Source organism: Agelaius tricolor, unplaced genomic scaffold (assembly GCF_023055355.1).
Source record: "Agelaius tricolor isolate 1412-34295 unplaced genomic scaffold, bAgeTri1.0.p SCAF_17, whole genome shotgun sequence".
Taxonomy (NCBI): domain Eukaryota; kingdom Metazoa; phylum Chordata; class Aves; order Passeriformes; family Icteridae; genus Agelaius; species Agelaius tricolor.
The window spans coordinates 9,141,602-9,168,882 of record NW_027269277.1 but is presented as its reverse complement, the minus strand read 5'-3'; the positions used below and the strand labels follow the sequence as shown (position 1 = coordinate 9,168,882).

Genomic DNA, 27,281 nt, shown 5'->3' with positions numbered 1-27,281 from the left:
CCGCAGGGGCCGGTCTGGAGGGGGTTTCTGCCCGGCCACCGGAGCACCGAGCGGCCCTCATGGCAGAGTGGATGGACAGCAGCGACAGCCATGGCAGAACAGGGGCACTGAGAGCCCACTAACCCTTTCTATTTATTGCAAATATGGGCAATATCTTTATTCTTTATTTGTTTTTCTCAGTGAAAGCCTCTGTATTAAACTTCCCTGGATGGGCACCTCTTGTAAGGTACCCCTTCCCAGACTGGAACAGCGCCAGGGCACACCGCAAACACTGCCGAGGGCCAGAACAAGCCGCCGCTACCCTGCCCCTGCAGAGGCCATCGCTGCTGTCCCCGCTGCCGCTGCCGCCGCCGGATCGGGGCTGGGACAGGAGCGGATGAGACAAGACCAGACCCGCCCGCCCGAGGCAGCGCGCGGCGAGCGGCCCGTCCGCGATCCACGGAATCGAGCGGCGGCGCCGAGCGGCGATTGGCGGCGCGCGGGCGGCCCCGCCCCGCCCCTCACATGACCGCTAGCGAGGTTTTTGTCGCGCCCGCTCGCCCCGGCCGCTCGCCGTGCCCCGGTGTCCCCGCCGCCGCGGGCAGCAGCAGCAGCACCACCGCCGCCACCGCCATGGGCCCGCGCCGCTCCGCCGCCTCCTCCCGCGGCCGCCTCCTCCTGCCGCTGCTGCTGCTCGGCGTCTCTGGTGAGCGGGGCAGCGCCAGGGCCCGGGGGAGGGGAGTGGATCTCGAGTGTCCCCGCAGGCTCGCGCCGCTCCCCGCCCCGTCACGCGCGTGACGCGGCGCGCGGGCACCGGGGGTCCCGGGGGGGTCCCGGGGCCGCCTCGGCCCCGCGGCACCTTCAGGGGGCGGCCCCGGGGCGGAGGCGCCGCTGCCGCCCCCCCGCGCCGCCACCCACGGGAGGGGAGGGGACAGCGGCGGGGCCGGGGAGGCCGGGAGCCTCGGGGCGCTTCCGCCCAGGGCCGGGCCCCGGCGGCCGGCACCGCGGGCCCACCCGCGCGGCCCGGCCCGGCCGTTCTGTCAGCGCTCCTCGGCGTGGGGCCGCGGGCACGGCAGCGTCCGTGCCGGGAGTCACCGCGTCGGGAACACAACAGCTGGGAAAAGTTCTCTTAAAAGGCAGAGGGGATTTAACGCCCGTGTGTCTCGAGATGGGAATGGTGGAAGCGCAGTGAAGGCACTGCCGAGCCCATCTCTTGGGGGTCAGCTTGAGCCGTAATCACGGATACACCACGTAAAATAATAAAAATAATAGACCCCGGTCTACAAGCAGCACATTGTTCAGGTGCTGTGTTCATGCCCTTTGGTTTACCCACTGTGTCACCAGAAAGCTGATGCTTACTTCAGAGAGTCAGAATTCTAGGTTGGAAGGGGCCTCAAGGTTCAGCTGGTCCAGCCTTTCTTGGCAAAGACACGGTCTAGACAAGATGGCCCAACACCCTGTACAGCCAAATCTTAAAAATGCCCAGTGTTGGGCAGTCAACACTTTGCGATTATTAGTTTGTCAAGTAAATAGATTATAAAACATTCTGTCAATTTTTGCCAGCTTTGACAGCTTTGTGGTGTGCTTCTATTTTTGATGCTTTTTAGAAATCTAGCTATTCTTTTCACTCTCTGGTAAATTGAATATGGTCCTGACATAATTTACTGCTTTGTGATGAGCTGTCCTCTTAAGTGGTTCTAGAAAATTAAGAAAAAGCAATGTCTTAATAGCTGATAATCATATCTTACAGGTTTTTTCCAGTCCTATGCAGTTGAAGTAGATATAAAGGATGCTTCTAATGCTACATGCCTGTATGCAAATTGGATGATGAGTTTCTTGATAACATATGAATCAAACAATGGTGATTATGTAAGTATTTAGGAGTAACTCTTGCTGAGAACTGGATTTTGACCTGGATTAAAATTTAAGCTCTTTTACCTAGGGTGTTTGATTTCTTACTTTTTTTTTTTACTAAGTCGGTTGAGAGGAATATTCCTATATAGTCCTTATAAAGTAAAGAATAAGTTCTCAGACATACAAATTACTGAAAGTACTCTGTTGCTCTTACTTAAATGATGTACACAAACTCACCAAGTCTAACCAGTATCAGTGTAGTTATGTTCTTAACCCAAGCAGTAAATGTAATTGCAGCTCAACATAATCAAGATTTACAGGCAAGTTGGAGTTGTACTTTTGTACTTGAATCTGATACAGCTCCTTTCTCAGGCAGGTGTCAAGGAGTCTTTACCATAATTTTCCAGAATAACCTAAAATAAACTCACTTATCTTGTGCAAGGTTTCAGCTAACTCCAGCAAGTTTATAAAGTTGTCATGGGGAAGAGCTGCATGTGAATGCATTTTTAATTCCCCTTTTCTTCTAGAAAAACACAACCCTGAATTTGTCACCCAATGCGACACACAATGGAAGCGTCTGTGGCAATGACACACAGGCTGCCCTTCTGGCAGTGCAGTTTGGAGAAGGTCATTCTTGGAGCATTAACATCACAAAAACCAATGAAACTTACCAGGGAGACTTCATCACACTGACCTACAACACCAATGACACAGCTGTGTTTCCTGATGCTAAGAGAAAAGGTAACATTCAGTTCAGAATCTGACTTGCAAAGCAATCTCAGCCAGAAGTGACAGACCTTGTGTACCTGACCTGGCTTGGCTCCTTCGAACTAAGGAGCAATCCAGGAGTTAGTAATGAATGTAATGAGTTCTGTACCACGTGCTGCCAGCTGCTGTTCCTTGTACCTGCCTGCTGGGTAACAGTGCAGGCCAAATGGCTTCACTGGATGTGTAATTCCTGTAAGTGGAAGAGAAAGGGAAGGATAAACAGCTTTGATCAGTGAGGTGGACAGCAAGCTCATGGAAGATTAATTTTAGTGGGCACTGCTTGACCTTCTACCTTGCTAAGCAATACAGTGTTAGGCTGTCTGTGTATTAATGCCTACTAATAATAGAACTATTTTTTCCTTACAAACTTAAGTAAAAGGGTTCACCTTTCTTATGGCTTGTCTAGTTCTGTAAGCTTGGTTACTCCTAGCTTTACTCGTAGCATTACCTATCACTTCAGGTCAGGACATACAGAGGAGAGATTAAGATTGTTAAGCTTAATTATCACTTAGTCTTTGTCTTATGAAGTTATAGAAAATGTAACACTACCTCTAAGTTCTTGTAGTTCATAACGCATTAAAATATTTGTGCTTATTTGTAGGACCAGTTACTGTTCTTATGAAGGATCCTGCAGGTCCGGTTCAGCTGAATACTGTCTTCGTGTGTCACAATTACTTTGTTATTGAAGCAGAAAATATAAAACAGATTTTCTGGAATGTTACTGTGCAGGCTTTTGTTCAGAATGGCACAGTCAGTAAAAAAGGTGAGCATTTCAGTTTGTGAAAGAGCTTTTTTGTATTGCACCTTAGTGCAGGGAGCAAAGTTCCATAATAAAAAATCCACCAATTATAAGATGTGTTGTATTTAATAATATCCATGTAAATATCCTCTAGTATTTCTTTCCTTGTTCCTGGAAAAATAGCTTAGGAGAACGGATTTAGTAGTGTGCTGTACTATTGATTGTTTGCCTGCCAAGGTGGGATTCTTCTCAAGTGTGTATTCCAGTAATTGGGGTATTAAAAATAAGCACTTCAGAGCTACTGTTGCTGAATAAATCATTTGGGTTTGAGGGGTTTTAGCTGACTGCCTTCCACTTGCAGTGGTGGCCTCTGCTGTTGCATTTGATTAGTCCAGAGCCTGTTGTCTCATCTCGTAGCTCAGGAAAGAGACAAGCACAGCATCCTGCTGCATGTAGCCTAATAGGGTCACTTACTTGGCTGACAGCAAATACACGTCACACTTTTAAAACAACTGAACTGTCTTTGTGTTTTGCTTCCATGTGTCAGAGGCAAGTGGTACTGAGCGTGGATTTAAAACTGAGTGTTACAGGATTTCTGAGAATAAGTGGCAACTGTACTTTGAGTAATGGGACTTCAATAAAATTTCAGTAATGAGATGGTGATTAAAATGTCTTTTCAGAGACTAGATGTCCTGCTGATAGACCTACTTCTGCACCTACTGTTCCACCTACTATTGCCAATGTAACTACTGCACCTACTGTTCCACCTACTATTGCCAATGTAACTACTGCACCTACCACTACTGCGTCTCCTGCTCCAACTCCTCCCAAGCCTGTAGAGAATCCAGACACAGGAAACTATTCTCTTAAAAGTGGAAATAAAACGTGTTTCCTGGCAACTGTGGGGCTGCAACTGAATGTTTCCCAAGACAAGGTGCTTCTTTTTTCTTTTGAAGAGTAAAAGTTGCTGTAGTTATTTGGTGTGAAATCTGAATGCAGAGTATTGCTGTGTGCACTGCTGGCTGTCTAGAACTGCTTCTAAGTATTATATGTAGCACCTCTCTGACATCAGAATGGTTTTGTTGCATAATACAGGTATTCAAAAACCTTACATGGATTCAACAGATCTTTTTATTTGGAATACTTCTAACATGATTAAAAGTCTGGAACTTCCTTAGCTGTTATGGCTCTTATTCCCTGCAGATATTGTCTTTCCCCTCAGAGGGTAGCCTGTTGTGTTTGGGAACAAAGTAACACTTCTCGAGGAATTTGTTTGTTTCAGTACTGCCAGCATGTAAATTTAACTCAAACAGTCTTGGTTCCACAGCAGCCAAGCTCAGCTCTCCCTGCTGTCATATTTATGACAAGCTCTTCTAACCCCAAACTGTTCCTGACTGAGACAATGTATTCCAAAGGCAGCTGAATGTCTTTGATGTGCTTTGTCTGTATTTCAGCCTCTTCTGATCAACATCAATCCAAAGACAACTGTCGCAGATGGTGCCTGTGGTAACACAACAGCCACTCTGAAATTGAATGATGGAAATAGCACACTGATTGGTTTCACATTTGCTGTTGTAAGTAACTTATTTTAAACTAAATTTATAATTTAACAGCATGCATGGTGATCACTTACAGTAAAATCCTCCTGTTGCTTGCTGGTGGTTGGCTGTTCCCATATGGGAAGTGTAACTGGCCAGCTGAGTGCCTCAGGACAAATGGAGAACTGGGTTAAAGTGGTAGAAAATGTAAGACTGGTAAATGTGTTGGCATTTGTAAAGCATGTGTTCTTAAATTTACAAATGCAAAATTGCACACTAACACTTGGTTCTTGCTTCTTGAACAGAAAAATGCGAGTGCAAGTGTACAGAAATTTTATCTGAGGGAGGTGAATGTTACTCTGCTCAACCGTCTGAATGGTTCTGGTAAGAAACAGTATCTGCCTTAAACAAGGGTAATACTTTATTCACTATCTGCATCAAATAATTCTGGCTTTTCTTCAGTGTTGCTCATGCTCACTGTTAGCTCCTACTCTATGTCTAGAAGTTGGTATGAGCAAAAATAATAAGCAGAAATGGCTGTAAGAGTTACTTTAAACAGTGTGGGAGCACTCTACGATTCCTGAAACTTCTGCTAATGGAGTCACTGTAAATCAGGAGGGCTTCTTTATAAGTCTTTTCAGTAATGTAATTTTTTGTGGTGTGAAATCTAATTGTACCAACTTCGAAGCTTTTTTCCTAAACCAGTTGTTGTCTTCTTTGTTTTAAGATGCTGCTGTATCTTCCAACCACTTGTACTCTCACTAAAAAAAGGCCAGTCCTTCAGAAGCTAAAGTATACCTTTTTCCCAACAAACATATGTTTTCTTTTTTTTTAAATTGCTTGTCATAGCTACAGCAATTAAAGAGCCTTAAAGCTAAAGCACTTGCAACTCTGCAGCACTGAGATCAGTGGAGGTATAAGGAAAGCCTGATGTCATGTACATGTGAAAGAGAGGTTACTGTAATAACTTCAGGTTTTGATTTCTGGTGGTTAAGCTGATCATTCCCACTTTGCACTACTTTGTTTTTCAGACTAGTCAGTGTTGAAGTGTTGGCCCCTCTAGATTCAGCTACTCAGTCTTACTATATTAGCAACTGTCTTGCATTTTAAGTGAACATGCAAATTCTTACTTTTTTTTCCTTCTTTGTTTAGTCATTTCAAGTGCAGATAACAACAACTTAAGCAAGTGGGATGCTTTCCTTGGTAGCTCTTACATGTGCCGAAAAGAGCAGACCCTTCAGATTAATGAAAATGTTCAAGTACATACTTTTAATCTATGGATTCAGCCATTCCTTGTGGAGGCAAATAAGTTTGCTACAGGTAAGAGTTATGGTTTTTTTTAGTGATGCTTGCAAAATTCTCACTTGCTAAAAAGCACCAGCATTAGGTACAAGCACTTTATCTCAGAAGCTCTTGTTCCAATTTTTTAAACTATGTTTAGATATACATGGAATGAAGAGAAGTTCTGAGAGTGACATTCAAGTTCAAGCAAAGCTTTGTTCTCACTTAAAAAATGTCTGCTAAGTGTGTGGTTCTTCTTCACAAAACTTGAATGAACTAGAAACACTGAATAGGGACTTAAGGGTTGCTGTGCAGAATAGGTTAGAAGTTACTTGATAACATCTTGACTTACAGCATTTGTAGCTCAGATATGTAAGAAAATTGGACAGAACTTTTGCAGAAGTTGTCTTTGGGAATACTGTTAGGTGTTTTGTTTCTTTTTACCTGTCAGTCTGAGGAATAGGAGTGTTGGGGAAGAATGAACTGTCAGGACTTCCTTCAGAGGCAGTCTTGAGTATCCAGAACGAAAGAGATCCTGAAATGTTTGTTTGCTGCAATATCTTGATCTTGTCTGGAGAAAACTGAAATGTCTTAAATTACCTCTTAATATTTAGTGCAAACTGGTCTTTGTGCTTAATGCTAATACTTGCAGCACAGTCTTATTGGACTAGACTGATCTGTCGACACATAGATTGAAAAGTTCTGGTTTTAGACAGAAGTAAGATAACTCCAGATGTGTGTAGGATAAACAGTTTAGTCTTTCTAAAGAATTAGGGACCCATTTCACTCTGTAGTTAAAGTTGCAGCTAGCTTTCTTCTAGTTATTTTATCTGTGTAACATGTATTTTTTCTGGATAGAGTTTTGATACCAAATCTAGGTCACTTTTTATCCTTAATGAGTGAAAGTACCAACCAGACTTGCTTTAAGTATGAAATAGATAAGCCTGGTTTGTGAATGTAGAAGAATGGCTGCTCCCTTGCCTGGTACAGATCTTGTGGACAGAAAAACTTGTACACCCTTAACTTGCTATAGGTTATCAATGCTTAAATTAAGTAAAATGTTTAAATGTGCTAAATGTATTGATGAGACCTCTGCAGTTCTTTCTCTCTTAGTTTAAATAATACTTGATTTTTTAACACCTTCATATTAAGGAAAACAGATTTTTATACCACACTTGGCAAGTGTTCTGTCTTTATTTATTCCTTATTGCAACCTTTTTCTCACCTACAGCCCAGGAGTGTTCGCTGGATGATGACAGCATTCTAATCCCAATTGTAGTTGGTGCTGCACTTGCTGTCTTGATTGCCATTATAGTGGTTGCTTACATAATTGGCAGAAGAAAAAGCTATGCTGGATATCAAACTTTGTGAATCTAAGTGTGATTCCTGTTACAATTTCACTCTAAACAAAGCAAGTGCAAGTTCTGAAGTCCAAAAAAGACCCAAAACTTAGGAGTAATTACTAGCCACAGCTAATTGGAGTTGAGAATAAAGGGAGAATGTTTATCTCAGATGAAGCAGAATTACACTTTGTTTTCCTGCCCTAAGAAGACCATGTGGGTTTCATAGCTGTCTTGAAGATGTCAAATCCTGGATGAGTTGCTAGGCTAAGGATTTTATCGTGCAAAAGTCCTAAAGCTTTTAGGATTTATTTCTGCTTTTTACAAATACTAGCCTGAAACAATAACACGTTCTGAACTGATGTGCATTGGGCATCTCCCAGAATAGCATAGAATTTGTACTTGCTTCTCTCCTCTGCGTTCCTTAGTTGTTGTTGTAATTGTGGGTTAAGCTGGCAGCATTAGTCACTCTGTTGACTTGTACAGTATTTAACAAGGATTGTCTAATGCCCAATAGCAACTTCGTTTTCCATAGGATTGAACTTCAGGCTGGTGATTAAGCGATCTCTGGAAGTGGCAGCAGTAACTTACTTGCCTTTGTTAGGATTTCAGTAATTTACTCCTGCCTTGGTGTAATTTCAGGAATCATTCCTATACAGTGGCTGTACAAACAAAATGGGTAATTTGCCAAATGGTGAATATATGGGAAGACTTCAGTGCCGTTTCCAGATGCTTTCAAAAAAAAACCTGTTAGGCACTGAATTCTTTGTTATACCTTGGCAATCATCTAAAACACTCACCTAAGGCAGACTTCTGCTAAATTAATGCAAGCTTTTTTTTGCTGGCATCAGTTTAAAGGGAATAACCTTTCTAAATATTCCAGAACTTTAAAGTGCACTTAACTTCATACCATACTCTGCACAGAACTGGTCTGTCTTGTTGCTTTGAATGACCTTTAAAGATGCTTTCATTTAATGAGCCAGTATCTGTTGTTGCAGCTTGAGCTGTTTTTAAATCTTCATCTTGAATGGTTCTCTGCCAGTCCAAGTTCACATTGTAGCTGCCCGCCATTGGCACTCTGAATGTTGAATGTTTGTGTTGGGTTGTTTGCGGTGTAGCATTTATTAATGTTAAGAATGCAAAAGCCAAACAAGTCTGAGATGGACCCACAACACCTGTTTTTCCTTGCTGTATGAAAAGAATAGGTAGGTTAAAAAAGTGCAGTGCAACTGGACTGTTCTTTAACTGCAGCTCTGTAGAGACTAACCCTTGATGCACAACTTTGCTCTGGGCTCCTTGTGCATATTCTTACTGCATGGAAAAAAAAAAGTCTTTTAGACTTTTAGATAATTGTGGCTTTTTTGCATATGTCATAACATGAGCTGCCTAAGCTAGTTATTTAATGAACATAACATTGTCTCCCCATTTAGAATGAGTTTAGCCTGCATCAAAGCTTCTCTAGTGTTTTATTAGTGTTCTCTAGGGTTGTAGAGATGTCTGTGGCATGTTTGTATACAAATCATAAAATACACTTCTTTCAGTAATGGTTTCGTTTGGTTTTTTTTTTTGTAAAGACAGTTTACTCTTGACACTAGCCAAGGAAGCATGTATGGGTGGATAATGCTTACTATAGCTTGTAGTCTACAGCTTGAATTTTGCATCAGTTACTGAAATGCATTTTAATGAAAGTGGGGAACTGCTATAAGTTTAATCATGAAACAAGCTTCAAGACTTACCATTTTAATTTTTAAAAATGGATCTAATGACTTTCATATTAATATATCCTCAAATGCAGAAGTTCATATAGATTTTTTAGCTTTTTTTTTTTTTTGTGAGTGATGTTCAGTGGCACCAGTTAAACATGCATCTCTGTTAAGGAGTAATCATCACACTATTCTTCTGACCTTGCAAATTTTTGAACTGTACACAATTTCCAAGTGATAAAATAGAAGATTCATGCAAACTGCTTCCTAAAATCAGCACTAGAAATACCATTGCAAAAACCTGTAAGTACATTGGCTCAGAGTTTTAAGTACTCCTAGACTGATGTGCAGGTAACTGGTTCAAAAAACATCAGTTTCACCTGACTTCCTGTTGTTATAAAACCACTAGTTTTCCTGTATGTATTGCTCCATAGGGAACTGTCAATCTGTTTAACCTGTGCTCTAAAAAATAAAGATTGTTCTATTTCTTAAGGAAACTTGTTCACATTTTTTAACTGATTTGAAAACAGACGTCTTGTATTGTCTTTTTTTAAAGAAAATAAACTCAATGAGTAAGGTGAACTCTAATCAGTCTGTATCTGAGATTCTGTTACATAGCTGGTTTTGTTCTGGTCTGTGGAAACAGCATTTAAATTGTGGATGTATTTAACGCCTGTGGATGTGGAATATTAATGTGTGTAATCTATTACAGAGTGTGGTTGGTTTTGTACCTTATACACAGTTTACTAAATATTGTATTCTAATGTCAGGGTTTCTGATATTTTAGATTAAAGATGTCATGCTAATAGTCCTCAAAAGCACCATTTCTAGCCAGTGAATGATGGGATTTAGGTTTTGGAAGGGGCATTTTGTTTGTTCATTTGTTCATTGTTTTGGTTTTTTCTTTGGCTGTTTTTTAAAATTTTTTTATTTACCACAGTGCTCTCTCTTCCTTAGCATATGTTAATAAAACACAAACTTTGGGGCTGTTAGTTGAATCTCATGATTGGAATTAAAAGGGAAGGCAGCTTTTATACTGGGCCTAAAAAAAATTTGGGCCAAAAATGTCTGACTTTTTTGAATGGAGACACATTCAGCCACGTCAGTTGAAAAAGCTGTTCCTGCTGGCCCGGCTGTGTGTTGGGCTGCAGTTACCAATTCTGCACCTGAAGACACCTCTGAAGCTTCTAACCACTGTACGGTAGCCATACCTGGATAGATGTGTGCCAGCAAGCATGGAATGTTCCTGCTATGAAGCCTTGACCCCTTTTTCACCCTGGGAATTGCCTGTAACGGTGCCACAGTGTGATGTGTGCTGCAGCCATCTCCTTCCTTTGAAGAAGAGAGGGAATTTCTGTCACTCCTGCTGGGCACCTTCAACCTTAGCAAATCATTCATATTTAGTGTTAGTGTTTAGTGACCCATTATCCAACATCTAGCAAATTGTCTATGTTAATATTTAGTGAACAAGATGACTAAATCTCAAATGTATGTCTCTCTTTAAGATGTTTAAATATTTTCTCAATCAGAATTTCTTGAACTAGCTGTATAAGGTACATAGTTCCTTTCCTCTTGTTTTTTTTTTTTTCTTTTCCTTCCAAGTGTTGCTCTACTTGGCATTAGGTGCCCTCAGATAATCTGAGTTCAGTATTTTCAGCTGTTGAGCCTCCACGTGTTGTTCTCCTTGCTCTTAGTCAAAGGCTTGGTATGGTATTTCAGGGAGGGGCCATGGCAAATGTGTGCTGGACTGTCATAAGCTAAAGCAGGACAATACATTTCCCATAATTAATGCTGATTCAGTGAAAAACAGCAGCCAACTTTTGAGGAAGCGTTGACTCTGTGTGTGATGCTGTGTCCTCATTAAAAACTCAAACAAAATCATTTTACCAGGGGTGCTGCCTTATGAAATGCATCTAAAGCAGGCGCTGTTCCAGTGCTGGAGAGCCAGGCACGGCCTCCTGCCTCAGCCCACCCCTCCTGGCGCAGGCAGGTGGAGCTCTGCTCTCCTTGCGAACAGCTGCGGTGCCAAGCCCTGCCCCCGAGCTGGAAACTGGTTCCCAGCATGGTGTGCTAATCATCGATGGGTGTTTGTACCAGCAAGGAGCTCCTCACCTTTTACAAGCTGTGTGTTAAAAACCACTGCAGTGTTACAGATGTCTCTTCCATTTTCCCCTCCGGTGTGGATTTCAGTGAGGTCTGTGTAGTTCTCAGCTGAAACTGATAACCCTTTTGCATGGAAAAGAAAGTTACCCACCCCAACAGAGCCTTCCAGTGTTTTCCACGCAGTGCCCAGAGGCACATTTATCTTGGCTGTCTCTTGCAGGTCTCAGTAAGTTTCTGCTTTGTTACTTGGGTCGTCCCTTATGCCTTCATGTCTAGAACCCAGAGGAGTACTGGTGACTCCAGGGTTGGGAAGACCCCTGGACAAGGCAGCACTACAGCAGTGTGGGGTTTTTGTTGCTTTATTGCTGCTAACTCTGAGGTGTGATCAGCTAATGCATGCTCAGACTGCTGGTTTGTCCTCACATTTCTAATCTATCCTCTGCTTACTAGAGGAAGCTGAAATTAAATGTACAAATCAGAAGTGTATTACAAATATAAAGGATGTGTGAAGTAGGATGTGTTTAAAGAAATCAATCTTTCCATCAATTCTTTACTCAATACTGATTTTACTTTACATGCATTATTGTATCTAATACAATGTAATTTCTCAGAAATGCCTGTTTGCTCCTTGCTTTCTTTGGTTTCTAATGCTTGATTTCCCTTACTAATTTATTCTCCCTTGCTTTTTTTTTGTTTTTTTTGTTTTTCCTCTTTCTGCAGCTGAAGAATGCATTGCTGATTCTGACCTCAACTTTCTTATTCCCATCGCAGTGGGTGTGGCGCTTGGATTCCTTATCATTCTTGTCTTTATCTCTTACATCATTGGAAGAAGAAAAAGTCGTACTGGCTATCAGTCTGTATAATCTCTTCATTCCATCTCTGTTGCCCACCTTCCCTGTTCTTTTCCCTTTCCCAGACTTCCTGGCCTGCTCCTTAAAAAACAAGAAAGAAAAACAAATTAATTCAAGGTTTCTTTATTTAAAAAAGTTCAAATCACTTCATGGCAGAATAACAATCACTTCATGACAGAATAACATGCCATGAGTCTGAAGATGAGTTGCAGAAGCTACTGTATGACTTTGGAGAAAGTAAGTGTTCTGAGGACCAGAGAATTGAACAGAGTTGGTGTGTCCCTGTGGGAAATGTGATTATTTTTAGTAAAGAAGACATCTACAAAACTTTCTGTCGTTTAATCTTTTTGTACAAGAAAATTTCTAGATGCCTACAGCTTGTCTTGGTTAATGCTACAGCTAAAACTATAATTAAAGGTGTGAATGCTGTGTCAAAAGGGACTGTACATGCAGTGGGAAAATGAATACCCAGCTCTCAACAGACTTTTGTTGGGAGCTTGGCATATGGCTGTTCTTATGAATCAGCCTGAATTTCCTATTCCTTCTGAATGTAAAAGTAGTACCTGATCTCACTAATACCCTGACATAATATGAGAAGAACATCTGATTCTTCTCGTGAATTACTTTGTTTAACATCCTATGGAGAAGCTGACTGCTAATGTAGGTTGAACAGCTTTGCACTACCCTGGTGTCTAATTTGCCAAGATAAGGTTCAGGTCTGGAGAACTTCAGCTACTCAGAAAAAGCAACAGTCTGCTGAAGGAAATGTCTCCTGTGCTATTTTGTTGAGCTCCATTTTCCTTTTGTTCCGAGCTCAATTGTGAGATGAGGGTGGGAGGCTGGAATTTCACTGGCTGCAGTTTCTCTCAGCTTTGATTCTGAACATAAAAGGAACTACACAGCGTTGGTCCATGTGAGGACCAAAAGTATTTTGAGAGCACTCAGGCTGGCTGAGAACACAGGTTGCTCAGAGATTCCTGCAGTTCCTTTGGACAGCTTGCATAGGTTAACAGGGCATCACTGAAAAGCTGTGATCTCTGAAAGCAAGTGGAGATATGAAACCTTTCAGGTCTGATAGAATTAATCTGCTTTTAACCTCCTCATTATTGCTGTCTCAGTGTAAGAGCACAAAATTTCTAGCATGAAGAATGCTGATCATAAAGCAGGAATGAATATATGTGTAGTGAAGAAAGTGACTTCCAAAGGAATAAGAGCATCTTTCCTGTTTGAAGATGCTTTCTTTGTTATTAGTGCCATACCTTTGCAATTCTATGTTCCATATCCAAACTGTATCAAAATCTAATTTAGTCATTGTGGTTGTGTTCTGCTTCGTTCCCATCGGGTCCATGTTGATGGAATGAAAGAAGCCTCTTGCTCTTCAGACCTTCTTGGTCCATCTTGGCAAAAGCCTTTTGTAGCCAATAAACCCTGAGGGCACACAAAGTTTTGTCCTCTGCAGCAAGTGTTTACTAAAGCTGCTTCAATGTTTAATCTCCCTGTACATTGACCCTGTATCCATGTTGTGGGGGAAGCACCTTCAGTAATTCACACACACAAAGGTGACAGCGCTGATGTTTAAGTAACTCACAATAGCTGTGTATCCAGGAAAGGGAGTTTTCCAAAGAGTTAGTTCTGATGTTTGAGAAATACCAGTATATTCAATTATTCTTGTCCTCACAGTGACCAAAGATACACTCTACCTGATTCTGACAAAAGTGATTCCATAGTACAAATGGGCTCTTGGAACAAGTTGTCCTATTTTTTTTTTTTTTTTAGGAATGTAAATCAATGCTGCTGGACTGTATGCTTTAGGTTTGGTTGTCTTGGTCTCTTGTATCGTACCTTTGCTCTTGCAATACTTGATTTCTCTGCCAGTGTTAAATGGAGTTATTTCAGGTGGCATTTTATGAGTACACCCACTTGCCAGTGTGGTGCTTCTCTGCCACCAGCAGATGGATCACAGCTATGTTTTCATGCTGAGATTGCAGACTGAAGTATTTAATATCACTTTTGCTAGGCTATCTTAGTGAAATGTGGTCATTTCCTAGATGCAAACACATACATACATATTTATATATATATATTGTATATACATAGAAAGTATTATTTTGAGCTTCAACAGAAGTCAAAAATTGATCCAGCACTTTAAGGTTGTTGCAGCATGAAGAGTGGTGTGCAAAATTTTCCAGATCTTAAAATGACTGTACAAATATGCTGACAGCAGAATATGTGTATGGAAAATAAAGTTAATTAATATGTTTATTAAGCTTTGTTTCAGTGTAAGTACACATGAATGCCATTTCTGAGAGCTTTTCCAGAGGGATTGTCAATGTGCTTGGATCTGGATGTTTGTGGAGAACCAGAAGCTTTTGCTTCTAAGCTATTCACACATTTACATCCAAATCAGTTGATTTTTGTGTTGATTTGGTCAAAGCATGGGTCTAGCATCTGCTAAAGGACCTCCTCTTCCATCAGAATCCTTCCAACAGACAGATAGGGAATAGATATTAAATAAAGCTTTATCTTGGTGCTAGTGTGAAGGCTGTTAATTTGATAGCATGAGACACAGTGAGTTTGGTTTCCTTTCAAGACCTCACAAAGACAAATGCTTTAAAAGAGCTAAAGCAATTGGCAGATAGAGAAATGCTTGTGGGTTTAACTTATTTCTGATGTCAAAAGCAGAGCCACTCCCCCAGCAGCATCCTCCTTGGCAGAAGCCAGTTTCTGCTGGTCAGAAGATGCCCTTGCAGATAATTTGTGCAGGCAGAATGAATACATTGCCCTGGTTCTATCAGTGCCATCTGGATAACGACAACTGAACAGAATTAGTTCCTAAACTACCTCTGGTTCAGATATTTAATAGTTCTTAATAAATCCTTTTTGCCAGATGGTTGTGATGCTTGGTGAAGAGTGAGTCTTATTGTACTGAACTCTTTGGCCTGGGAAAGTTTATCAAGTGCTGAGAATTCCAGGATATTGTTACATGCTGCTTGGAAATTCAGTCCCTAACTGGCAGCACAAACTGTATCTTTTAACACCGGTGTTTCAAGAATGCCACCATAGAGTTAATTTTACTGTAGTCACTTTATTTTAAATAGAAAAAAATCACTTCTTAGAGACTGATATAGATCAGGAAATGACAGCAGATGAAGTTCCTTGGCTATGGATGTAGGACAAACATACCATAATGCCCCTGCTCAGGCAGTAATTTTAGTAAGTGTGCTTTCCCAGTGGTGCTTTACCCCAAGGTGTCCTGTCCTGCTGTGTTTGTAGCTCCCTGCAAGCAGAGTGCAGCTGGTCTGTCCCATCGAGGGAGGCTCAGGCTGCTCAGGGCAGTGCACCCTGTGCTTCATCAGCCTTTGGGGGTGACAGACTGATGCCTTCACTCACCCCAGCACTGACCCCTTAACTGTGAGAGGACTGAGCATTTCCCTGCATTTTGCTGCAGCATTACAGCTGGGACCTCTCTGGAATGGGGAAGAACAGGTCTGAGAGCTTTGGGCACCTCTATGCCCGATCAGGAGGCACTGCCAACCTATTGAGGTGTGACAGGAGAGCTCCTCTCACTCATCCCTGCCCAAGAGCCTGGGTGAGGATTCCTGGGGCAGAGAGGAGTACTGGAGTGAGGAGGGGGGAGGGAGAAATGCATTCATCTTCCCACTTCAGAAAGGAACAGCTGGAAGGGTTCAAGGGCAAACGATTTTCTGTGGCCTTTGCTCAACACCTTGGGTGTGATCAACAAGTTGTGTAAAATGCTGCACTCAAGATGCTTCTGGGGCTGGAGATCCTAAAAAGCATTTTGAGAGCTGACATTTTCACTTTTCCACTCTGTTATTGCAGGAATAATCCAGAATTTTTGCTGTTTATTATTTTAACAAGAATGGTGCTAATAAACTGCCTCCTTTTTAGCTTTTGCCTGAGAAATGCATATAAAACTATTCTAAAAAAATAAAATTTAAAGCCAGGAAAGATGCATTCCACAGAGATCACTCATAAAAGACCTTATGAAAATAGCATTTGGATACCAGAGGTTTTTTTCAATCAAAAGTGAAATATTTTGCAGGTTCTCTCCCCAGAGGAAAACTTCTAATATTTACTAATAATGATTTACATCAGAAGATGAAAAATGTGGATCCACGCTCCATTGTATCTTATTGGTTTCCTAACTATGAACAAAAATAAATTAACAATAATCTCCATGTGCCTGTTTTTCCTAGCAGAAAAAAATGCTGTCTTGATGCTTTAAAAAGGAAAAAGCCTCTGATTGACTTATCCTAAGTGCCTGGAGTTGGCAGGGGCTACTTCCCAATGCTGAGTGTGAAGATGATTCGGCCCAGGAAGCGGTCGCTGTTCAGGTCGTTGATAATTCCTTTCCCATTCAGACTGCACTGGATGGGGACCAAGTAATTCCTCTGCACATCTGTAAAGTGCATAGCCACCAGTGGGGAGGTGTAGTTGACCTGGAAAGAAAGGAGATTTAAGTGTAATTTTTGAGGGAGCAGACAAACAAGCAGGGCTTTTATGTTCAGTAAAATAATTTGTAAATGGTTCATGGTTCCAGCATGCTGAGCCTTTCTGTGCCTGTGCCTTAGCAAGATGGATCACTGCACATTGCCTCTTGGGGTCATTGCCCAGGACAGCACCACACCATGGGACTCACAAATGCTTTCTGCTGTCCTAAAAACCACACACACACTCGCACACTCTTACACACTCACACACACAGAGTTACACACACATTTAGTTACACACTCACACACTGTTACACACACGCACAGTTTGTCAGAGACAGAAATAGAGCTCTGTAATCCCACAGCCCGTGGCCTCTGTCCTGCCCACATCTGCCCAAAATATCCTGACAGCACATCTGGAGCCTGTGCAGCAGCTCCTGCCCTCCCATTCCCAAGGAAGCAGAAAGAGATGCCAGCGCCTCACTCACGTGGGTGAACTTGCCATAGTAGGGATAATACATGAGGTCAAATGTCCCATTCCCAGGGTAGAAATCCACTGACCTGAGGTGAGTCTCATTGCCTTTCTGTGAACAGCAAAAAAAACAGAGGCACACACACACATAGGACACAAAATACAGCTCCCCTCAGAGTTTGTCTCAGAGCAAATGTCCCTTGCCAGCCCCTGGCAGTCACTGCCCTGCTTCCAGCCAGGGGAGAGTGGAGCTGTGGAGCCATGGGCAGGGTTGCAGTTTGCTGCCTGCTGATTCTCTGCTGTGCCTTTGCTCTCCAAGGCAGTGATCCAGGAGCTGCCTGAGCAGGGGGAACCCTTCCTTCACCCCATTGCTGTTGGCTTGCAGGGTGCCCCCAGGACTGAGGATGCTGCAGAGCAGCTGGAGACAGAAATGAGGAGTTCCCACATCTTCCCACTGAGCTCCAGGCTCCAGCTGGGAGCTGGCACCCAGCCCACAGGCTGCCCCAGGGGCTGAGCTTGGTGGTGCCCATGAGGCTGCAGGAGCAGAGTGGGAAGCAGGAGAGTGGGGACCTCTGTCACTGTCAGCAGATTGGCCTCCGGTGGTGCCCAGACACATGGGCAGCTCTGGGTCCTGTGGGTGTTTGGGGCTATTATGAGGACAAGCTGTGCTGAGGTGAGGTCCCTCAGGAGGAGATGTTTGTCCTTGTCCCCAGCAGGCTGCAGGGCACAGAGGAAAGCAGTACCTGCACTTTGCACTCCACGCTCACGGGGACACCGGCACCAGGGCGGTAGCCTATGATCTGCAACAGCAAAAAACATCCATGCTGGTGTGAAATGCAGTGCCAAGCACGTGCTGTCTCCCTTCTCCAGAGCTTAAACCTCTCTGGGTGCCAGCCACATTGCTCAGGACAGGAGCTGTGTGTCCCTGCAGCTGGGTCTGCACCCCACACCGTGCAACCTGCCCATGGCTGAGGGCCAGATTGCTGCCTGAGAGCAGGGGCAGAGCAGAGGACACAGAGAGGGTCTAGACCCCCTGGAGTAACACAGCCTCTTCCCCATACAGTTCACATCCTCCCCATGCTTATTTTCCCAGCAGTGAGCACTGAACCACCATGCTATTAAACTTAAATTAAATTCTAAGAAAATTCCCATTGTAAAGCATCTGCGGTCTGGCGTGTTCCCCTAAAGCTCAGTTCCTCATGAAGAAGGGATTGGCAGAAGACACTCCAAGCACTAAGGCCTCAGCAAATCAAATAGAACAAGTTTTATAGAGGTTTTTTTTATGTTTTCTAGCAGATATGGCCTGCAGGTTTGGGGATTCTAGTTCCCTTTTCCCCTGGGCCTGAAAAGTGAAGGAGTTTCAGTCCCTGTGTGGTGTTCATCATACCGGGATGCCCCAAAGGAATGAATGAAAAGAAGCAGCTTTCTCTGTACCCTGTTCATCTTCAGCAGGATGCAGGGCTGGCCTCTGGAGTAGCCAAACGTTGGGTCCTGGATGCCAGAGCAGTTCTGCAGCAGCGAGCGCTTGAACTGGCAGGCCTTCTTCTCCTCACTGTCACTCCCCCCTTGGATGAAGTACTGGCCTGGGACACACTCAATATTCTTCTCCTCCTGAACTTTGTCGTCATAAGCTGGTGGAGACCAACAGTGTTGTATTTGTGGGGTTCCCAGACGAAGGAAGGAATGATGAATCTGAATCCATGTTCTTAGAAGGCTAATTTATTATTTTATGATACTATATTATATACAAGAATGCTGTACTAAACTATACTAAAGAACAGACAAAGGATACTTACAGAAGGCTAAAGGATAATAATGAAAAACTCATGACTTGCTCTTCAGAGTCCAACACAGCTTGGCCATGATTGGCCATTAAGTAAAAACAATTCACATTAAACCAATGAAACAACCACCTGTTGGTAAACAATGTCCAAACACATTCCAAAGCAGCAAAACACAGGAGAAGCAAATCAGATAATTATTGTTTTAATTTTTCTCTGAGGCTTCTCAGCTTCCCAGGAGAAAATCCCGGGCAAAGAAATTTTTCAGAAAGTGTGACGGTGACACAACAGACTTGTTAAAACCCCCTGAGACCTGCACAGACCCAAACTCTCAGAGAATGTCCACATGTCAAGGGCATTAGGAAGTCATACCTGGAAAGGCAAAGCTCCCATGACCTTGTGAGCCTCTTTTTCCAGATGTGGCTCATGAGGTGCCCAGGCAGGAGACCCCTGCACTGCATGCATGTATCCATGGATAAAAACACCCTCCCCATGGCTCCAAGAGTGACAGAGAGCTCACCTGCTAGGAAGTGGTGCATGTTGTCCACGTAGGGCTGCCATGTGCTGGGCTGGGAGACGTTGAAGGCAATGGTGAAGCCATTCAAGTATGGTCTGATCATCACTCCTGAAGAAGGAGACAGACCCTGGTAAGGCAGATGCAGGTGCAGCATTCATGGGCTTGGGCTGTGTGCTGCAGGGCTGGTTTGTGTGACTGGGCTTGGGCTGGGCACAGGCATGAGAGGCAGTACCAGATCACAGATCAACTCTCTCCTCAACCCACTGATCCCTCACCTTCATTTCAGCCCCAGAGAACACCATACATATCAAAATATCCCAGAAAACGTGGAGAGCCTCAGTAGTGTTGTGGGTTGGTGATGGGCTTGGGGTTGCACAGAGTGGCTGCTGGTCCCCTGTGTCCCCAGTGGGCAGTTCCAGACAAGGAGCAGGGCAAGGGGCCCTCTTCCCCACCAACACAAAAACATGGGGAAAATGCTGTGTCTGACACAGGGAAAGGATTTTCTGAACATTCTCTTGCCAGAACTCCCCCAAATAATAATGCATAAAAGCAACTCTCAATTTACATTTTATTTTGAAGGCATGAGGTATAAAGAGCCAGCAGCTGAAATGCATCAGCATCACCTATGAAATACCTAAACTTGGGTTTTGCCTTAAGAATAATGATAATAATAAGCAGTGCAATGAGAATAACAATTAGTATCATCAGGGTGAATGCTTCTCATGGGGCTTTTTAGGATGTCTGCTCCTGTGCAGAGAACCTGCAGCTCTGCCAGTGCCCTGAGGTGAGAACACCCTGTGCTAGGGAGGGCTGGGTGACTGTAGGAGGGCACAGCTCCAGCAGGGCTTTGCCTGAGGTGCTGGCCATGCCATTTTGGTAGGACACTGGTGGCAGAGGTGCCATCTGGCTGGGGTACATACCTGGTGGGGACACACGGTCCCGGTACCTGGGTGTGTAGGGGCTCAGCGTGAGCAGCATCACATACAGGCAGAAGGCAAACATTCCCGCCAGGCACGTGTAGAAGATGAAGTAAAACAGTAAGATCAAGCCTGCAAAACAGACAGGCATGCTGCTGTTAAGGCAAGCAGAGCACATCCCGTGGGATGTGTCCCACAGGGATGCACAGACGTGCTCAGCACGGCGTCCTCTGCAGCCCTGAGTCCGTGCTGGAGGTGGGAGCTTGCAGCCCAGCCCTGCACACACACTCTGCTGTCTGTGGCTGCAGCACTGCCAGCTGCTCCAGTGCTGGGGGAGCTGCTCTTTGGGTCTGTGTCCCTTTTGCTGCATGGCCCTTCCCAGAGCTGTGTCAGGGGCAGGTCTGTGTGCCCGCCTGCCTCAGCTCTCTCCAACAGATGAATCCAACATTCCCTCCTGCCCTTCCCACCCCCTCCTGGCATGGTAACATGCAAAGGTACCCCGTGGCTTCAGCCGAACTCCTGATGGGGCTGTGGGTGATGCTCCTGCCCTGGTTCCTGCCCCCTGCACGGGAGGGACCCTGGTGCTGGGCTGAGCAGGCAGCATGGCTCAGGGCTGCAGCACCACTCACTGCTTCATGGCCCAGACGTTCAGGGAATGGATTTGTTTTTCCTCTGGACCAGGCTGTTGGCTGAGGATGTCTCAAGAGGCCAGAGCCTATGAATAAAACCCAGCAGCTCAGAAAGCAAAGCGAAGCCCTAACCCAAATATTTCCCAGGAGAAACGTTGCGGCAGCTTGGAGGGAGCCCTGGGAACACAGATGTGCTCTCCTGCAGTGCCTCTGCCAGGGCCACCGTGCTGGGAACTGCTGGGGCTGTGTCCTGCTGGGGCTGAGCTGGGGCAGATGGGCCAGCACCGTGCTGGTGGCACAGAGGGGACAATGTCCAGCCCTGCCAGAGGGATGCTGGATGGTCCCTCTGCCCCAGCCTGGCAGCAGAGCTGGTGCTTGTTGGGACATCTTCCCACTACTGCTCCCATTTTCATGTTTCCTGCAGTGCAGCAGGGAGGAAAGCAGCCTTTCCTTCACCAGCAGAGAGGGGGTGCAGCCTTTCCCAGGGGCTGGGGCCTGCAGGGATGACCTTGTGGCCAGTTGTCTCCCTGCAGTTGGTGAGTGCAATTCCCCTGAGGCACCCATTTCAGGGGACACCTTCAAAGCCAGCACAGGGGAGCAGCCCCAGGCTGGGCAAATTCCCTCTTCCCCACCCATGAAATGAGAGTGGAAAAGTTCAGCTCCACTCACCTCCAAATGCTCTCACTTTAAAATAAATTTTGATTTTGGTCGTAGCTTCTCCTGCCCCCATGTAGAGACAAGTGAGCGCACGTGTGTGCACCAAGGGCACGTGGGGGGTCACACAGCACAGCACAGTGGCCCCAGGGGACAGGAGGATGCTGCACCCACCCCAGTGCTGCAGCACTGCCAGCAGTAGCCTGCCAGGGTCACAACCACACCACATGAGCAAATCCTCTCACAAGGATCTTCTCAGGACCTGGAGGAGCCTCCAGAAAACCAAACCTACACCACTAAGGACTCACCCTACTGCTCCCACACTTTGGTCTGTGCCTTCCCATCCAGCAAAGAAGCAGAAAAACTGCTCTGCCTCTGTGGCCAGCAAAGGGCACAGGAGTGCAAACATGAATGTCAAGGTCTGTCCCAGACTCATGCTGGCAGGTTTTCAAACTCCTCTGGTGCTGGTGGGCAGCTTCCTTTGTTTCTCCCAGCTGCCACCACAGGCTTTGCAGAAGACCCAGAGCTCTTGGCAGGGGCATGGGAGGGCTGTGGGGTTTGTGGTGCATTGCCAGTGCCAGCCAAGGGCTGCAAGCACCCAGCAGCAGCCCCTGGTAGTTCACAGCCTTACACTGAGGGTGTGCAGGTGCCTCTGGATCAGGCTGGGATTTTCACTCTGCCAAGGGGGCTGGGTGCTGGCAGAACAGGGCTGCAAAGATGGGTGGCACCATGTGTGCTTATGGCACCTTGATTTTGGATCAAGCCTGCAGCAGCACTGACCCCACAGGCTGCTCTTAACCACCCTGGGCACCTCCAGACTCAGCAATAATTTTTGCAGGGCACATGGACGTGGATAAAGCAGACAGGGCACTCAGAACCATCAGAGCTGGCACATCCCAGTGCACTGGCTCTGGCAGCACTGTGGGCCCTGCTGTGGGCACCCTGTCACTCCCTGGGGGCCGTGGGGTGACAGTGCTGACCAGCCCTTCCCTTCCATTCCCTTTCTAGAGCCAGGCTCGGTCAGGCAGGGAGGGCTGCTCTGCCCCAGGGTGTGCACCCTGCACACAACACCTGCCACAGCCCAGGCACTCTTCCCCACCAACCTGATGGCTCCAAAGCCACTGTCCCAGGGGTCCCTGATTACACAGGCAGGGGCAGGAGTGCTGCTGGCAGCAGGGTGCACAGCTGCAGCACACTGACCTGCAGCTCCCCTGCTTCCTCAGGCTCTACACTTCTTTCTGGGACACAGTCTGGGCAGCCTGAAATCTTTGCTTTCACACTCTCCCTCAACATTCACCTCCTTCTGCATGGTTTTCTGCTTGTCCTCCTCACTGGTTATTTATTGCACTAGTTAGAAACATTTAACACTAAAGAAATGGGCAGGGGTGGTCAGTCCAAGCTATCAAGGACACTCACAGGCAGGTGAATCTGTTGTGAAGCAGAAAAGGCAACAACCCCCAGAAGAGGGGCTTGAGCAAGGACCTACCCCAGCTCTTGGCTGTTCTCCCCAAGCATGTTCTCTCCTCCGGGTTCCACAAGAATATCTTCATCTCCCCAGCCAGGTCTGCCCAGGTTTTGCTCCCCATGTCTGCCTTGGGCTCGTCCTTCTCTCTGTCAGGATCCTGGACCTTCTCCTCATGCTTATTTTCCTGGAAGAGTTGCAGAACACAACCCCCACAGGCAAGCTGAACTTCTCATTGGCCAAAAATAAATGCAAAAGCACTTAATATCTGGAAATGTTTCAAATTTCCATTTTCCCATCATCACTCTTGAGTTAAAGAGAGGCAGTTTTGGCTGTTCCAACTTAAGATCACTTAGAACCCAGCATCCATTTTTCCATTACATGTACGTCACTGCTGTCACACTGGGCACTGTCTTCTTGTGCTGGCACTTACAGAAACTCATCTTTTCCCACCTGCATGAACATGACCAGAGAAAACCTGTGGTCTGGGAAGGCTGGGACAGTTCCCACACTTCTGCAACATCTCTGAGTTCAAGTGCACATTCTCTGTGCTGCCACAGATGATAGCAGGCAGCAGTATTCAAGAGATCAACCAGCTTGTTTTCCTTGGCTTGTGAGCAAGAATTCAGCCTTTGAAGAAATCCCTGTGTTGTTACTCTTTTAATTACACCGAGTTCCAGGGAAAAGCATCTCCCCAGGTTGCAAGACTTTGTATTTTGCCTAAGGGGTGAAAACTTGTTTGTCCAGAACTCGGGAACTCAAATCCTGTGCCTGGGCCAGAGCCATTTGAGACACGGAAGCCGTCCCTAATTCCCCTTGGATCCGGGCAGGTCTCCAAACGCAGGCGGGTGGGAGAAGGTGCTGACCTTGCTGCCAGCCCGGGGCAGGGCAGGCACGGCCGGGGAGAGGGCGATGCTGTCCCCGGGACGGCCTGGGCACCTCCGGCCTTTCGGGGCGTTCTGCTGCCGGCGGGGCTCAGCGCCCGGGCCGGGCCCCGGCCGGACCCGCGGCCGCTCCGGGGCTGCTGACCGGGCACGGAGCCGCCGCTCCGCGGGACCGCCCCGGGGTCTGCGCTCCGGCACCGGCACCGGGCATCTCCCGGAGCCACGACCCACGGGTGTGCGACATTTGCAAGCCGTGGGCTGCCCCGGCAGAGCCGGGATGCGGCCGGCAGCTTGGCGAAAGCCTTGCTTGGAAACGCCTTTGAATTGGGGACGGGAAATTGAGCTCTGCTCAGACACACAAATACTGCAGCACAGTGAGAATGGGGGAGAATAGTGCCCCCAAAACGTGCCCCCTGGAGAGCCTGGGCAGAGCTGGGGGTTGTAAACCCTCCCCATCCCGCTGGCTGCCCTGATGGGCCGAGCGAAGCTCGGTGGGGCTCTCTGGGAGCGCTGCTGGCAGAAAATGCCCCCGGCTGCCGGCAGGGCCGGGGCAGCGTCGGGCACAGCCCCACAGCCCGGGCTGGAGCCCGAGCCGAGCAGCTCCTGCCTGGCCCGAGGGGCAGGGAACACGGGGTACAGGGCTGAGAGCAGCGGGGGTTGGAGCTGGGGAGCAGCAGCCCCAGAGCAAGGACGTGGGACAGGAGGTGTGGGGGCTGTGTCTGCCAGGACATGCACAAGGGAACCAGTGACCAGCAAACAGGGGGAAGGGGAGGTGTTCTTCTTCCCACTCTCCCCATTAAATAAAAGAGCTACCAGGAGATGTTTTGGAAACATTTCTTCAGGCTGCCAGGGCAGGGGACACTGCCCAGATGAACTCCACACTGGTGCTTAGTGCTGCACTGGGGAAAGGCCTTTGAGTCTCATACCAGCTTCTCCTGGAGGCAGCAAGAGCCCACACTCAGGAGATGCTGCCCATGCTCAGGGCTGTGGGGGGATATGGGGACAACTTCCCCTGTCATGGGGCCTCCCTCTGGGAACTGAAGGAGGCTTTTGTAAGGAGAGAAGTTTCCAGCTCTCCTGGCTCTGTGCTGTGTGATCCTTCACCCAGTGAAGGGTCCTGTCCTGCTGGCTGGAAAGGCCACGAGGGCTCCATGGCAGCCCAGGGAGGCTGAGGAAGCCCCAGGCTCACCCTGTGGGGCAGCTGGGCAGGATGGGATGATCCCAGTACCAGGTCCCTGGCAGATGTCTCTCAGCTCAGGAGCTAAGTCTGGAATGGAGCACAGGTGGTTTCTCTTTGCAGCCCAGGACAGAGATGGTCTTGGAACAATCCCTTGCACCTGGACAAGGGGCAGAAGGAGTGGCAGGAGCTGGGACAGGAGTGCAGTGGGGCAGGGAGAAGGCAGAGCCACAGCAGGCTGTGTTGGGACACTGGACAGCCCTGAGTCACTGCCTGCTGTGACAGCTTGGGAAGCAAATCTGGGGCTCATCTCTGGCAAAATCATTCTGTGCTGGCTGTTGTGGGTGGCCTGGGGGAGGCCAGGAGCTTTTCCCCATTCTCTCCTCAGACCAGGTCAGCTCTCAGTGTTGGATTCCTCCTGCTGAAATCCAGGTATGCTGAGGGTCACCCTGCCCAGTGTTCCTGTCCCTTCTAGTCCCCCTCACCACCCAGCACCACTGGCCAGAGCTGGCACAGCCCTTTACCCCCCCTCCCATACAAAGTGCTTTGCCTAAGAGACAAAGCAGCATTTCCTAAAGCAAAGTAGTTATAAACCTGTCAGCCACAAAGCAGGTCCTTGCAGCAGCTCCCACCTCACCTTGTGAAATGAGGCCAGTAGCCCCCAAAATACTCACCACCTTCTGCCTGGGGCTCCTGAGCTGGCCCTCCACATCACTGGTGCTGGTGTTGCTGGCCATTCTTGTGTGGGAAACACAAAAAAATGTGAGTGTTAGCACAGCAGCACTGTGGGTGTGGGTGCTGTGTTGTGCTGGCTCTGAGAGACTCACAGACAGCCAGAGCCCCCTCCCCAGCACTGCTCCCCAGCCCTACAGCACCCCCTAAAACAGCAGCTGTGCCGAGACTGTGGGGAGCAATGCTGCTTTCCCTCCCTACCCTGCAGAACCTTGCTGTCCAGGAGTGGATCAAAAAATAACTTGTTTTCCTAACGGGGGTAAGCTCAACGCAGCAGGATCCTATCTTGAGTCCTCTGGCATCTGGTGCCCTTTGCAGCACCCTCACCGCATCCTGCCTCATATTTGAGCTCCCATCTCTGCCAGCCAACGCCCTACATGGGGAAGCCAGGCTGTTCCCCCAGGAGACCGAGGAGCTGTGAATAAACATTAACAAATCGCTGGGGCTTCCGATGGGAGAAGCGTCGGTCAATGTGTGCCTGTCAGTCACAGCGGGGCCGGGTTAAATTGCGAAATCTCTTTTGCGGTGGAAGGGGTAGTGAGAGGGGCAGGCAGGTCTATATTTATCCCCGAGAGCAGACAGGAGTTCACAGCCCCAGGTTTAAGAGCTACCCACAGCCTGTCAGACACAATCCAGAGGCACACCTTGCCGTGCCACCCTCAGGCCGGGGCTAGGGAGGCTCAGATTTTCCTCCATCAGTGAATCTCAGGCAGGAGATGTTGCACTGGGGAATCGGGGTGGGTGCTGCGCTCCTGCTGCTGGAGCAGCTCCAGCGTGCGGGGCCGCCCTTCCCTGGCCGTGTCCACGCAGCTCTCGAGGAACAGTGGGGCTCGTTTTACACCTCTGTCCCAGCCTGAGCTCGGCACCATCCACCTGCTGAATCTCCTGGCCCCTTTCCAATGGGAGCGGTGACCCTTCCTTTGCCAGAGAGCCGGGCCCCGTTCAAGGGCGGGGAAAGGCTGCCTTGCCCCGGGCTGGGAGCGTGCCCGAAGCACGGGGACATGGGGACATGGGGACATGTGTGCCAGCCCCCGCAGGGCTGCACGGGGGCGAGGCACCGTTCCTCCCTCTCCTCTCCTGAGCGTGGCTGAAAGCCGCTCACCGGCTGTGCTGAAAAATGGGCGCAGCGGGAGACAGAGAGCTCTGGCAGCTGCCCCGGGCTGGCCGGGGCTGCCGCTCGGAACCGGTGCCCGTGGCCGCCGCTGCCAGCCCGCCGGCAGCTGTGCCCACAGCTGTGCCCACAGCTGGATCTCCGGGCCAGGCTGGCGCCCTGGGGCGAGGGTCGTCTTCCCGAAGTTCGGCGGGTGGAATGGGATGCAGCCAGGCTCTCGCAGTGCTGTCAGTGTACACTTTCCCTTCTCTCCTGGGAGAAGCTGGTCATTATGCTCTTATCCAGTGAAAGTGTGGGGGGTTTAAAGCAGAGATAGTATTCGTTTCTTTTAAGTTGAT

The 27,281-nt window shown here is 47.2% G+C and overlaps 2 protein-coding genes across 3 annotated transcripts; one reads left to right on the top strand and one right to left on the bottom strand.

Moving 5' to 3' along the window:
* Nucleotides 1-483: 483 nt before the first annotated feature.
* LAMP2 (lysosomal associated membrane protein 2) lies at nt 484-14,422 on the top strand. Of its 2 annotated transcripts, none has more exons than XM_071442398.1 (9): nt 484-685; nt 1,730-1,848; nt 2,361-2,574; nt 3,203-3,364; nt 4,021-4,274; nt 4,795-4,914; nt 5,184-5,262; nt 6,031-6,198; nt 12,026-14,422. In XM_071442398.1, the coding sequence occupies exons 1-9, from the start codon at nt 505-507 to the stop codon at nt 12,166-12,168; spliced, it is 1,440 nt and encodes a 479-aa protein (XP_071298499.1). In that variant the 5' UTR covers nt 484-504; the 3' UTR covers nt 12,169-14,422. The 2 variants fall into 2 exon arrangements, with proteins under 2 accessions (XP_071298499.1, XP_071298500.1); XM_071442399.1 differs by lacking the exon at nt 12,026-14,422 and adding an exon at nt 7,391-10,194.
* A 799-nt stretch (nt 14,423-15,221) lies between these two features.
* Nucleotides 15,222-23,254, bottom strand: ATP1B4 (ATPase Na+/K+ transporting family member beta 4). Its single transcript, XM_071442404.1, has 7 exons — nt 23,064-23,254; nt 20,298-20,426; nt 19,381-19,485; nt 18,514-18,710; nt 17,823-17,879; nt 17,096-17,191; nt 15,222-16,616 (listed from the first exon to the last, which is right to left on the bottom strand). The coding sequence occupies exons 1-7, from the start codon at nt 23,161-23,163 to the stop codon at nt 16,455-16,457; spliced, it is 846 nt and encodes a 281-aa protein (XP_071298505.1). The 5' UTR covers nt 23,164-23,254; the 3' UTR covers nt 15,222-16,454.
* Nucleotides 23,255-27,281: the final 4,027 nt, after the last annotated feature.

Coding starts and splice junctions, on each gene's coding strand:
- ATP1B4 (XM_071442404.1), bottom strand. CDS start 23,163: ATGGGGAGCAAAACCTGGGCAGACCTGGCTGGGGAGATGAAGATATTC. Junction 20,427..23,063: donor GAGAACAGCCAAGAGCTGGG/GTAGGTCCTTGC, acceptor TCTGTTTTGCAG/GCTTGATCTTACTGTTTTAC. Junction 17,192..17,822: donor GCGTGGAGTGCAAAGTGCAG/GTACTGCTTTCC, acceptor TGCTGTTCACAG/AAAGGCAATGAGACTCACCT.
- LAMP2 (XM_071442398.1), top strand. CDS start 505: ATGACCGCTAGCGAGGTTTTTGTCGCGCCCGCTCGCCCCGGCCGCTCG. Junction 2,575..3,202: donor TCCTGATGCTAAGAGAAAAG/GTAACATTCAGT, acceptor GCTTATTTGTAG/GACCAGTTACTGTTCTTATG. Junction 4,915..5,183: donor TTGGTTTCACATTTGCTGTT/GTAAGTAACTTA, acceptor CTTCTTGAACAG/AAAAATGCGAGTGCAAGTGT.